The 14,326-nt window shown below is 34.9% G+C and overlaps 1 protein-coding gene and 1 long non-coding RNA gene across 2 annotated transcripts; both read left to right on the top strand.

The window, feature by feature from the left end:
- The first annotated feature begins 365 nt into the window (after positions 1–365).
- On the top strand, positions 366–1,965 carry LOC111408449. The gene is made up of 3 exons (XR_002705326.1): positions 366–489; positions 1,136–1,198; positions 1,916–1,965. It is a non-coding gene; the product is annotated as an uncharacterized LOC111408449 (long non-coding RNA).
- Positions 1,966–1,968: 3 nt separating this feature from the next.
- On the top strand, positions 1,969–6,490 carry LOC111408444. The gene is made up of 2 exons (XM_023038205.1): positions 1,969–2,013; positions 6,064–6,490. The coding sequence occupies exons 1-2, from the start codon at positions 1,977–1,979 to the stop codon at positions 6,411–6,413; spliced, it is 387 nt and encodes a 128-aa protein (XP_022893973.1). The 5' UTR covers positions 1,969–1,976; the 3' UTR covers positions 6,414–6,490.
- Positions 6,491–14,326: the final 7,836 nt, after the last annotated feature.

Here is a 14,326-nt window from a genome sequence, read left to right as displayed (position 1 = left end):
ATTTTCAATTGACATTACAGGCTGTGGGTTGGTGGTTGGTGCGTTGAAGGTCGTATGCCGGTAAGGGGATGTTACACCCCATTTTATACTAGTCAAAGGTCAATATTATTTATTCAAAGTCAAATGTTTGACTGGTCAAAGTCAAAAGGACTTAAATTAAGTAATTGATTTTATGGGGACTTGTATAAGCAAGTGGGAATTGTGTGGGTTAAACTAATTATAGGAATAATTGTTGATTTTTAAATCAGATGGAAACAATAGGTTTAAATTGCAAACTACAACGGAGTTGAGGGTCCTATTATTAATTATTTCATTTTTGCATTTGTTAAATTTAGACCAAATCCATTCATTGTGGGGGAGCACAGAAGAATCGAGAGGTAGAAGGATATTTGGGAAAGAAAAAGGGAGAGAGAAGATGGCGGCCAATCAAGGTGATTGAAGGAAATTGTCTAATCTCATAGTTCTCCAGTTCTTCTTCTATTTCAATAGGTAAAAAGGAATTAGTGTTTAAAGTTAAGCATTTTATAGAGATTAGTTTGTTTTAAGACTTTATTTATTTTAGTGTTAGTTGAGGTGTGATTTTTGGTTTTTCATCCATACTCGAATTTCAAGAATTAGAACGTTAGTGGAATTTGGGTTGAAAGTGTGAGAAACGAGAATTAAATGGGCAAGGGGGTTTGATGTTATTGACTTTAATCATTAATTAAGTGTTCATAATTTCCCAATTACTTGAACAATATGGGTTTATATTAGTGTAAGGAGGAATTTTCGTTTTAGACATCTAGATGGGAGGACTTTTAGATGAACAAGTAGCTGTTTGGGTACCATCAAGAAAGAATTTTGGACTTTTCTTTTAGGCTTCTTTTCAGCTTGAACCAGGCTTTAAGATGGGTTTTGGTTTCAATCAAGCGAATATGAAACTTACTGAAATATATAGGTGTTTTCGTGGATTGGAAGTGAAATAAAGGAACAAGTTTGGAGTTTATAGAAGCTGTCCAATTATTTATGTTATATATTTTTAGACAAGGAAGAACTAGAGAAGAAATAAAAAATAAGAGATAAAGGAATACAATTAAGATGAGTATTTGGGAATCCGTAACCAATTTGAATTAATAAAAGTTTATTGTTATTTCAGGATTGAGGCAGTGAGGATATTCGAAAGGCAAAATGTCTAAATTAGCTTGAAGCCTATAATTCGGTGAGTGGAAAAATATAAATATTTTTAAAGTATTTATAAATTAAGTTTATTGTTAAAGTATGTGCAATTATGTGTTCAAATTACATGATTTTTATGAAAATATCTTTTATTATGATACATGTGAGATTTCAAAGATTATATACGTTACATTGTGAATTGGAATATGAGATATGATTTTGAGATCGATCAGAAAAGTACCCGTGATTATATATTTCTTCTAGTTCACTGAGGGGCCTTGGTCATGTTCTATACTACACTGAGGGGTCATGGACCGGGAATGAAGGGGTCTCGACCGTATACATATAGTTCATTGAGGGGCCTTGGCCGTGTTCTAGAATTGATTTTGAGAGGTCTTTAAGACCGGCTTTCGTTCACGGAGGGGCCAAAGGCCCATGGCGAAAGTTCTTAGCCCGAGGGGCGGATTACATATTTCAGTCAGAGGGTACATTTTTGATGGATTTTTCAGCACGTTTGATATGATGAGATTATAACATGGTTATCAGCTGATGTTATATCATGATTTTAACATGATATTTTTATGACATTATGTGAATATTTCACTTTTTGGCTATAATTACATGATGATAGCTTGTGAATTATCAAATGGTATGAATTTGATTTTCAATAAAAATGTATAAATGAAAAAGAATATTTATTTTGAACTTCTCCACTCACTGAACTATCAACTCATATATTTTTCCACGATTTTTTCTACAGGTGAAAATTAATCATTCTTAGCTGGAAAAGCCTAATGATTTCGAAATGAGAGCCACACGACATGTTGAGCGTTATAACTCATTTTGATGAAGCACAAAGTAAATATTTTGGGCCCATCGCATTATATTTTACATAAGCAATTGATTTTGTTGCATCTTTTTGAAATAACTCATAGTCAGTCTTGGTGGTAGATTTGACATCTAGTTAGCATCTATCATCGGCGCACGTTACGTTTCGGGTCCACTAGGGTGATTCGGGACGGGTCGTGTCAGGGGAATTGCGCCAACTTCGATTGGTATTTGCTTTATTTTGCACTGGGCGAGAACCACCAAAATGTGCCTGCATGGCTTGATTCTTTTCTTCAATGCATTGGGCCAGCTCCATGATTTGCTCCAACCCCCTGGGCTTCAACACACGGATCTCGGTCTTAATTTCTGGAGATAGCCTATTGATGAAATGGCCCTCCAATATGGCCTCTGAGATCTACCCAATTGGTGCTGCTAATGTCTCAAAGGCAACCCGATACTCCATGACCGACCCTTCTTGTCGGAGAGCTAGGAAGCGCTCCTCCATGGTGCCTTCCAGCGTCGATATGAACCTCGCTCGTAGTAAGACTTTAGTGTTTCCCAATTTTTTACCCCCTTTCTTCTTTGCTCCCATTGGTACCAGGCGAGTACATCCCCTTCAAAACATAGTATTGCCGACTCCAATTTCTCCCCTTCTGTCAATTGATTCACCCCGAAATCCTGTTCGACTTCGAAGATCCAGTCATCTAGATTTTGTCCAGAAAAATAGGCATCTCTAGCCTTCTCCCCTTAAGTTTTGGTTTCCAGTGGTCTCCCGACCCTCCAGAAACGACACGACAGCTTGTTTTTACGCCTTAGGAACCTTCCAAAGGCAAGTCATACTCCAATTCCTTCCCTCGTTCTTCCTCTTTGCTCTTTCTCTCTCTCTCCCCTTCTTCCCATTTTGTTCTTATGAAGGTGAACTGCTCCAGGATCATTTCCATATTTTTCTCAATATTCCGCACCCTTTGCATTTCCACCTGCATCCTATCAAACCCATTTTACATCTTTTCCATCTGTCCATGCAATTTCTGGTGACGCCTTCCAATTCCCCCACACGATCCGATAAATTCATTATCTCGTTCGCAACGGCTCTGATACCAATGATAGATCGAAAACATAATAGGAGTTTTATTATGAGAATTTAACCACTAAATAGTGATTACAAGAGGAACGAACCTGCGATCAGGGAAACAGATTCTTTATTCAAAAAAATGGAAAAAAAATAACAAGATTAATGGACATTCGAGAGGCCCACACTCTCCTAAGGAATCTCCCAATTTCTGGATGCTGGTAACGTGATTATTGCCCTTATTTATACTGCAATTGGTGCTGTAATTATGTAATTGGTAACTGCAATTGGTGCTATAATTATGCAATTGTTCCTGCAATTGTGCCAATTCCCCTTGATCCTTGCTTGCGCCTTTGGTATGTTGTGTGGATTGAGGGTCTATCACACATACACTAAACGACGTCATTTTTAACTCAAGGAAAAAAGAAATAAAAAGGAAAACTAGATGGGGCAGCAGTAGCTACTGACCAATTTATTGGCTCTTATAATATAAGTTAGGTAAATAATACTAATGTATTGATGTATTGCACGTGCGTGCACGTATGTTGCCCGTAATTATTGTTATATGGATGTTAAATTAAATGTTTTTTACCATTTCTAAAATCCAATAAATATTGTGAAAATATATTCTAAAATTATATTACTGAGGTCGATGAGCTTTTCACCATATTTGCATGGTCTCGCGGGTGAATTATATTTGCAATATTGGTTAATTAGACTTTTAGTTTTTATTAACGCGATTAGTTTATATTTATGTGTAAAATAATAGTGTACAAGAGTTACGTATCATTAAAAATATGGAGAGGTACTAGAATGGAATTGGGGTAATTAGCACAAAACATCACTTCATTGCACGTATGGTGTACTGGTTTTGAAGATCTGGAATACTGAATTTAGCAGGGTTTCATTTGAGAGTGCAAAGAACCATTTTCGAATTGTTTCTCACTGGCCGAGTTAGAAGTTTATTAAGGGGCCTCCAAGTTCATGGTTCCTGATGGACCTCCAGGTCTATAAAATTGTTGATGAAAAACCATAGGGCATGAGGTACCAAGGACATATTTTTTGCTTATCCGTGCCAAAAAAGAATCTCGAATAACACGTGAAGCACCTGTCTACGATTTAGATTTTTGTGGTCTTGCCCTGCTTTCTCACTCCAGACATAGCCACATTTGATCTCCAAAATCATGTAGTCTTGTCAGAAATACCTCAATGAAGTAGAGAAGAAAATTATTAAAGACAAATGTGATAAGTCTAATATTGCATCCTACCTTAAACGTTTTCTTATTAGTTTAGTGACCTTGGTATTTATAGAATAAATGAATCCAAACTATTGTAAAATAAACTCATTGATCAGTAAAGAGGTTTCATTTTCACTTCAAGTTTTCATTTATTTATACTTCTCCAACAAAAGTAAATTTAAAGTAGGTAAAAACACATGAATTTTCAGAAAAGTTAAGCTTTACCATTTGAAGAAGATACATGCTTCATTGAGATTTCACAAGAGCTACAAACATCAGACAACAACCAATAAGATCCTTAGAATGATGCTGTCGAAACAATGAACTATTTAGTAAACTCTGATTCTCTTCGTTGTTGAACCTGGGGTGGTGATTGCAGGGAGAAAAGGGTTTATTGCCAAATTTTTTTTCACCCACATCGAAAGAAAATATTCCCGGATCCATCAGCAATTGCATTGCTCGAATTGTACATAATTAATAATGATTCTTTATTCCTGTAACTTGAATATTTTATGATTTTGAACTCTTATATTTACTTCTAGAAATACCGTGAAAGGATGCATGGACTTCCACCTAACATAAAAATATACCATTCAAAATGTCATCGAATTTGAATTCAACTCAAAAAAATAGATTGCGAGTAGGAATTGTACAAAAGTTATCCATCAGCAATTGCATTGCTCGAATTGTACATAATTAATAATGATTCTTTATTCCTGTAACTTGAATATTTTATGATTTTGAACTCTTATATTTACTTCTAGAAATACCGTGAAAGGATGCATGGACTTCCACCTAACATAAAAATATACCATTCAAAATGTCATCGAATTTGAATTCAACTCAAAAAAATAGATTGCGAGTAGGAATTGTACAAAAGTTATTAAGTTTTTGAAATCAGGACGGGCAAGCCGATTTCTGTAGCGCACATGCACGTTCGGCTGGTGGTTTCACACACTATCATCCTCGACTGAACTCTGATCTGCACATATTTCCTGTGCATGCACGCACTGGGTTGCGTTCGTACATGCCAAAGGTCATGTATTTAAACGTGATTTTGGTTATGGAAAATTTTTCCATGGGATTTTAACACTCCTACCCTAGGCCTATATGTATGAGACTTTGGTGACACAAAATGGGGCCCCAACTGATACATATTGATTCCTAAACCTAGAACCACAAAAACAAAGCCCTTCATTCATCCATCACAGGAGAAATCAAGCAGAGGTCCCAAGAAGTTCATAAAGATCACGACTTCAAGTTTTTCAGATTGCTTTGAGTCAAAGATAAAGTTTGAAAAGATTTGTTCATCCTCTTTTTCATAGAATAAAAATGTTACGTCTAGAACAATTTCTTCATCCATTGTATTGATTTGTTCGGTGTGTTTCTTTGCTGATTTGTTTTTTAGGAGTAAACCAGATTAATTCTATTCATGCTTCAATTCATTTTTTGAATTTTTCTTTTATAAATTGTGATAAATTCTTTTGCTGATATTTTCATGTTGGAGAATGGTAGTTAAATCACATGACATAGTGTCTAAATCTTTCTTCTTATGCTATAAACAAATCAAAACACCAACCCAACTTTCTTTTACAATATAAATATTTCAAAGTGACAGGGTTGGAATTTTAGTAAATTACAATTCTGATTCATACCAAGAATGACAAAACCAGGTAGAAAAGCTTTAGAACAGTCACGAATGGAAAAAACTCAATTCTCTTGCAAATAATTTAAGAAAATCCTCAAATCAGCAATCAACATTAAATGTTGCAGGCTATTCGGAGGTGAGGCATGGGGTGATTGGCAACGAGGAGAGTCGATATCTTGGCAATGGCCAGTTGTATGGGGTAGAATTTCGGTTCAATGGGTGTGTGATCATGGGTGAGTGGGCGGGCGGGAAGGGACTCATGCAGTGCATCATTAACGAATTTTGGGTAAAGAAAGCTTTGGGTTTGTTCTGTTTGGATCCATCACGTACGCTAAATGATGTCGCTTTTGAAGCAAGGAAAGGGGGAAAAAGTGAAAATTGGATGACAAAGCAGCAAAAGGGACCAATTGTTTTGGTATTGCACAAGCTTGCACGTATGTTGTGTGTAATTATTGTTTTATGGATATTAAATTGATTTTCTTTACTATTCCTGAAATCTAATAAATGTGGCGATAACATATGTTAAAATTATGTTACTGAGTTTGACGTGCATTTCATGTGATTTTCATGGTCTTGTGAATAAATTATATAGCAATATTGGTTTATTAGACTTTTAATTTTTATTGATCCTATAGGTTTATGTTTATCTGTAAAGATTTATGTAACATCAAAAATATGGGGAGATACAAATATGGAATTGGGGTAGTTAGCACAAAACATCTCTTCATTCCAAATATGATGTACTTGTATTTAGGATATGGAATACTGAATTCAGCAGGGTTTCGGTTGAGAGTGCGAAGTACCATTTTTGAATTTCTTCTCATTGGCTGAGTTGAACTTTTTTGGGGGCCTCCAAGTTCATAGTTCTTCGACGGGCCTTCATGTCTACAAATTATTGGCGAAAAACCATCGGACTTGAGTTACCAAGTTTAGATTTTTTCTTATCCGTGCCAAAAGAGAATCTCAACTAACACTTGAAGTACCTTTTAAGGATTTTTATTTTAGTGGTCCTCCTGAGTTTTCTTACTTTAGACATAGCGGACATTTGATCTACAAAATAGATATATAGCCTTTATAGAAGTACCTCAACGAAGTTGAGCAAAACATTATTAAAGATAAATGTGATTAGTCTAATCTTATATCCAACTTTAAATATATTTTTGTTTGTTTAGTGACCTCATTAGTTATTTCGTAGATTTATAGGGTATATGAATCCATACTATTGTTAAAAACACTGAATGATCAATAAAAAAATTTCATTCACACTTCAAATTTTCATTCGTTTATACTTCTCCAATGAAAATAAAATAAAACTTGGCAAAAGCACAAATTAAATTTTTTGAAAATTTAAGCTTTTAATTTTTGAAGAAGATGCGTGCTTCTTCGAGCTTCCACCAGCACTACGAGCATCAGACCACATCCATATAAGATCCCCAGAATGATGTTGCTGTGAAAACAGTGAACTGTTGAGTAACTCTGATTTTCTTCCTCATTGAACCTGAGGTGGTGATTGTGGGGAGAAAATGTATATCAACGAATTCTTTTGCACCCACATTGAAAGAAAATATTCTCCGATCCATAAAAGACAACAATTGTATTGCTGGAATTGTACATAATTAATAATGATTCTCTATTCCTGAAACTTGAATATTTTATGATTTTTGCCATTATGGCTGCTGCCATTTAGTTTCCACCTTTAAAAAATCCATGAAAGAATGCATGGACTTCCACCTAGCATAAGTTATACTATCAAAAATGTCAACGAATTTGGAATTCAACTCAAAAAAATAGATTGCATATTGGAATTGAACATCGAAGGTAATGTTTGAAAAGATGTGTTCATCTTCTTTTTCAAAGAATGAAAACATAATGTCCATATTAATTTCCTAATCCTTTGTGTTGATTTGTTCGGTATGTTTCTTGGCTGATTAGTTTTTAGGACCAAACCATATATTAAATTAATTATTGTGGTGACCCGAGCTCCATAGTTTAAGTTCCACTAAAATCGTATCTTGAACATCATTTGCACTTTCAAAAGCTTGAAATTTATTTGAATAATAGTATGAAATAGTAAGAATGAATATATAACTTAAATATTGAAATCAACATGAAAGAAAATACTAGAAGTTTTAGCAGTCTTAACATCAAACCAATAAATTAAATAAGTTCTTAAATAAATGAAAGTAAGCTTGGTGGGTTTCTTTCATTTGCCAATTCGCCAGCCCTCTCATGTCTTAATTGCTACAAACTATCAATTTCTTGAAAGGAGATAAAGGGGTGAGACAAAATCTCAATAAGCATATAAGTACATGGATTAATATATGTAAAGATTTTAATGAACTTCATACATACATACATACATACACACACACATAGTAAGACATGAAATCTATACCGAACATAGGAGGTATGGAATTTTCATGTATAGTGCTACTACACTCTGGTCCAAACTCAGAACATACATAATGGACCCCATTAACAATGTTCTAAAAATCTAAGTACATATATAATCCCATAAAAATACTTATACACTTATAGTATCTTGTGAAAACAATAAGAGAAATATAGGAACATTTGGGACTTCAACTCTTGACCCATATACTAAAGGATATACTATATTTGTATATATGTGCACTTCACGAGAAATGAATGTACTTAAAAATGGAACATATGATACTATTTATTGGGGTGACCATGCTTTGAGAGTTCTAATTCAATTAAAAGTGACAAAATCTTATCATTAACGCAACCACGTTTCAACTAATGGGTTAAAATAACAAAAAATATTATATCCATAATTTATAAAATTAAATAAAGTAGAGGTAAAATCAAAATAGTATGTTTATAATTTAATATTTCACTTTAAGTTGAAAGAGAAAATATTGAAACGTTATCTCAATTATCTTTTAACATTAAATAAAATATAGATAAAATTAAAGTATTATTTTAACAAGAATTTAATTTTATCTCAATCATTTAAAATTTCAATCTAACTAAAAGAGATAAAATTAGTCATCTTGGCAGAAATTCCTTTAAAATTGGGAACCTATGGGAATCGGTTTCGGTTAAGGAGTACGGAGATTTGAGGTCAACACAAGCCGTGCAGTGTAGGTAGTTGACACCTCCTCGGGTTAGGGAAAATAGAGATGAGCATCGGCAAGTTATACACTTTATCGTAGAAATCAGATGATTATCGAGACTAAAGAAAACTAAACATTATCTCCGTTATTTAAATAAAATTAAATAAGATTTTAACAATTTGGGCTTAAGCCCAAAAGAAAAATGATACAAAAAGGTGTGGGCTATTATTTCACATGATGGATTCCCATATAATTGATAAGGCTACAATATTAATTGTGTCCCTTGGTTTATTTATTTATTATTATTTTTTTTAACGGGCCAAACCTAAATAATAAAATTAGGCCATAGGTATGGGTATTACAATCTACCCTCCTAACAATAAAGTTTGTTCTTGAAACTTACCTTTAAATTCATAGAAGATTTGTGGATACTTAGCTCGCATCTCTAACTCTCTATCGCTAGTTGCCTCTTTAACGGAGTCATTGCACATTGTACTTACTAAGGGGATCGCATTATCTTTGAGTGCTTGAAATTGCTAATTAATGATCCTTATTGGCAATTCATCGTAGTTTAATCCCCGTTGTAAATCAATGGATTGGTGGTTGACCAAATGACTTGGATCAGGGACGTACTTTCAGAGTATTGAAACATGAAAAAAGTCATGCACAGTTGAAAGCTCTGAGGATAAAGCCACATGATGCGCGACATTCCCAATACATTGCAAGATTTCAAACATACCAATGAACTTTGGTCGCAACTTTCTTTTCTTACCAAAATGTAATACTCCTTTCATTGGTGCAACATTGAGAAATACTTTGTCACCTACCAAAAATTCAGATTCCTTCTTTTGTCAGCATAACTCTCTTGTTTGTTCAATGATCTCTGACCCAAAATGTTTTGCTCACCAACCTCATCCCAATGAACTAATAATCTACACTTCCTCTCATATAATGCCTCATATGGTGCCATCCAATAGAGATGTGATACCTATTGTTGTATGCCAATTCAATCAAGGGTAAATGTTTCGCCAATGTCCTCCAAACTCGAGGAGACATGTTCGAAGCATAACTTCCAGTGTTTGCTCAGATTGACGATCTATCTAAGGCTGAAAATCTATACTAATTTTTTATTTAGCTCCCATAGCTTGGCGTAGGCTTTTCCAAAAGTTCAATGTGAACCTTAGATCTCTATTTCATACAATTGAAACAGGTACACCATGCAACATTACTATCTCATTCACATACAACTGTGCTAGCTCGTCTGTTGAGAATGTCATCTGATCCGATAAGAAATGAGCCAATTTGGTAAGTTAATCCATAATGACCCAAATAGCCTCATTACCCATTTCTTACTTTGGAAACCAACCACAAAGTCCATCGATACATCTTCCATTTCCACTCTGGAACTTCTAATGGTTCAAGTAATCATGACGATCATTGTTGTTTAGCTTTCACTTGTTGACAAACTACATATTTTTCGATATACTCAACCTTATATCTCTTCATGCCTTTTCACCAAAAAACTACCTTAATGTCTTAGTACATCTTTGTACCTCCTGGATGTTTTGAATAAGGAACGAAGTGAGCCTCTTCTAATATTTTCTTTCGCTTCTCCATATCAATCTCTAACTTATTGAATTCAAACGAGTAATCGAATTTCTGATGGTCCTTAATCCTGTCAAGAAATGTTGGTCCAATCGAAATTACTGCAATCCGAGCAATAGCACATGGCGGAGTTGTGACCACTTCGAGGCTTAATATCTTAAACTCTTTCCATAATAAGCTCTTGCATGGTCAAAGTCGCCACTTGACTTGTCACTTTACAACTTAAGGAGTCTGCTGCAACATTTGCCTTCCCTGGGTGATAGTGAAGGTTGCAATCGTAATTTTTTACCTACTCAAGCCATCTTCTCTTTCTCATGTTCAACTCTTTCAAAGTGAAGATGTACTTGAGACTCTTCTGTTCTATATAAATGTCATACTTACCATCATAAAGGTAGTGCCTCAAATTTTTTTACGACATGGACACNTACTTGAGACTCTTCTGTTCTATATAAATGTCATACTTACCATCATAAAGGTAGTGCCTCAAATTTTTTTACGACATGGACACAGCAAATTTAAAGTCATGCGTAGGGTAGTTTTGTTCATGTGACTTCAACAGTCTTTATGCATAAGCGACCACTTTTATTGTGTTGCATCAAGACACATCATATCCCTGCTTTGAGGAATTACTATGAATCACAAAACCCTTTAATCCTTCAAGTATAGTTAATACTCGAGCATTCACTAGCTTTTGCTTTAGTTCTTCAAAGCTTTGCTCACATTTCTCTATCCAATCAAACCTTGTATCCTATAGTGTAAATTTTGTTAGCGGTCTTGCAATCTTGGAGAATCCATCAATAAACCTCCTATAGTATGCTACTAAGCCCAAAAAGTTGCAAATTTCTCTTACATTGGTTGGCCTCGAAAATTTAGCACTTCATCCGCTTTGCTTGGATCATCCTGACAATATGTCCAAAGAATATTACCCATTCCAACAAAAACTCATATTTCTTGAACTTCATATGAAGTTTCTCCTTCTTCAAGACTCCCAAGATTATCCTTAAGTGCTCTTCATGCTTCTCTTTACTTTTTGAGTAGATCAGGATAACATCGATAAACACGATAACAAACAAATCAAGGTACATGTAGAAGACACGATTCATCAAATCAAAAAAGACTCTCGTAGCATTAGTTAAGCCAAATGACATAACTAATAGCTCATAATGTCTATATCGAGTTCTAAATGTGGTCTTTGAGATATCATCCACTTTAATTCTTAATTAATGGTAACAAACCTCTAGTCTATCTTAGAGAACACTACTACCCCATAAAGTTGATGAAATAAGTCCTTAGTCCTGGGAAGAGGATACTTATTTCTATGGTGATTTTGTTCAATTCCCTATAGTTAATTCACGTTCTTATCGAGCCATCCTTCTTAACAAATAGCACTGTGCTACACATGGTGAAACACTATGCCAGATAAATCCTTTTTCTAATAATTATTCTCCCCGTGCTTTTAGTTCTGCAACTCTTTTGGTATCATCCCATAAAGAGCCATAAAGATGGGTGTAGAACCGAGAGTGAGATCGATTGTGAACTCTACATCTTGTTCTAGTAGCATGCTAGGCAATTTCAAGTAAAGTCCTGGATATTCCCTTACCACTCTAACATCATTAACTGTCAATTCATTGTTTTCCTCCTTTCCTGTCACTAACATCAGTATTCCTAAACTATCTTTCAATTGTAACATCCGTTGTGCTTTCATTAGAAATTTGTGAGGTAGGGGTCCATTCCTAGTTATTGATGAATGAATTTCTCCTTCTCCTTCTCCTGGTCTTAGAAAGACCACTTCTTTCTCAAAGCGAAGAATTTTTGTGTGGTTCTTGGATAGCTAGTCCATCCCAAGAATCACATCAAATTCATTTATGTCTATCATATACAACTCCATTTCCAATTATCTACCATCAATTTCTATCCTTGCCAGTTAACAACGTAATTAAGTTCAACATATTCCTTGAGGGAATAGATACTCCCAAGGNGGAAAATGTGCAATTCAACCATTACACCCAGTTTATGTATAGACATAAGGAATATAAAGGAACGAGTTATGCTAGAATCTATCAATACATAGGCTAATAACTCAGATATGAGGATGTTACCTACCAAAACATTTTGACTTTGATCCTCTTTATGCTTTTTCATTGTAATGATCCTTGCGTGTCGCCTAGATTCATATCCCTATTGTTGTTGTGTGTGGCCTTGTCTTTGTTGTGTATTCCCTTATTTTAGGACAGTTTCATGTTTCTATTGTTCGCTCCCAAATCGTTTGATCTTAGGGCAAAACATGGTTATGTGTCCCCATTCTCCAAATTACTAAGGGAAAAGGGCATATTCAACCAATATAACAGCTTATGTATGGATTTATGGGATATAAAAGAATGAATTGTACCAAAATCTATCAATACATAGGCTAATAAGTCAAATATGTAGATGTTAACTACCAAAACATTTCAATTTTGATCATCTTCCTCCTTCGATATTATAAAAGTCCGTAAATTTCCCCTAGATGCATATCTCTGCTGCTGTTGTACGTTGCCCTATTTCTTTTATGTATTTCCTTATTTATTTTTAACATTCTCATATCTTTGTTGTCTGTTCCTAGGTTGTTTGTTCTTAGGGAAAAACATGGCGATATATCCTCGTTCTTCACAACAAAAACCTACATTCTTTCCTAAGAGAAAAGCTCCTTGATTCAGGGACTTGCCACAAAGTGGAAACCTCTTATTGCCATTTTGAGACGGATCTCTTTTCACTTCTTTGAAAAGTTTTGATTTCATTTGCCCTTATTATCCACCCATTTTCATTTCTCCAACTGCCCATACTGCTACTTATTCTCTCCGCCATCCCACCCTCTAAAATCTACCAACTATGATTTTGCTAACACCTCATGGTAAATTCCCTGTTCAAGCACTACCATAGCATGTCTTAGATCATCCCTCAAACCCTATTCGAAACGTCTTGTCTTCTTCTCCTCTGTGTCCACATAAGTAGGAATTTAATGAGACAAGTCTTCAAACTCATGCTCATATTCAGTTAATGACATTGAACCCAATGTCAATGTGAAAAGCTTTGCTTTCTTTCTATTTCGAACACTCATGGGACAATATCTCTTCACAAAGGATTCCTTGAACTCGTTCCATGTCCAATTGTGATTTCAACCCCTTACCTTGCGGTAGACACCGACCTGCATCTAGGACATTTTTACAAAATAAAGGTTGTACATATAACCCCTATAGGATTCGGGCAGTCAATGAGCTTAAGAATTCTTTCTATGCTTACTAGCCAGCCTTTGATTCTAAATGGTCTATAGTGCAACCGAAAGTCAGAGAATGTTATTTCCTAAATTGCGTTCCAACTACAGTAGTGATTCTAGTGTCAGCTACCACTTCTTGAGGCTGCTAGGGATGTGGTATCAGTTTCTGGGGAGGTGGTGGCATTAACATCGTAGTTTGAGTGAGAGTTTTCATTATGGCCAGAAATTACTAGCTAACTGTGGGGTCAATCACAATAGGTTAAGGTTGTTGGGGTTGTTCATTTCTATTATTTGTTTTTCCGCCTTGGGGTGTTATATCCTTGAATCAAACATAATTAAGAAAATTAAAAACTTTCCTAGTCTAAAAATTTCCCAAATTAGAATTTTCTAAATGTATAAGTTTCCCAAAGTAAGCTTTTACTTTCCTAATTCTATATTGGATTTGTCCTC

This window comes from Olea europaea, chromosome 2, assembly GCF_002742605.1.
Source record: "Olea europaea var. sylvestris chromosome 2, O_europaea_v1, whole genome shotgun sequence".
In the NCBI taxonomy this organism is placed as follows: domain Eukaryota; kingdom Viridiplantae; phylum Streptophyta; class Magnoliopsida; order Lamiales; family Oleaceae; genus Olea; species Olea europaea.
This window is presented reverse-complemented; position numbering and strand designations above follow the sequence as displayed.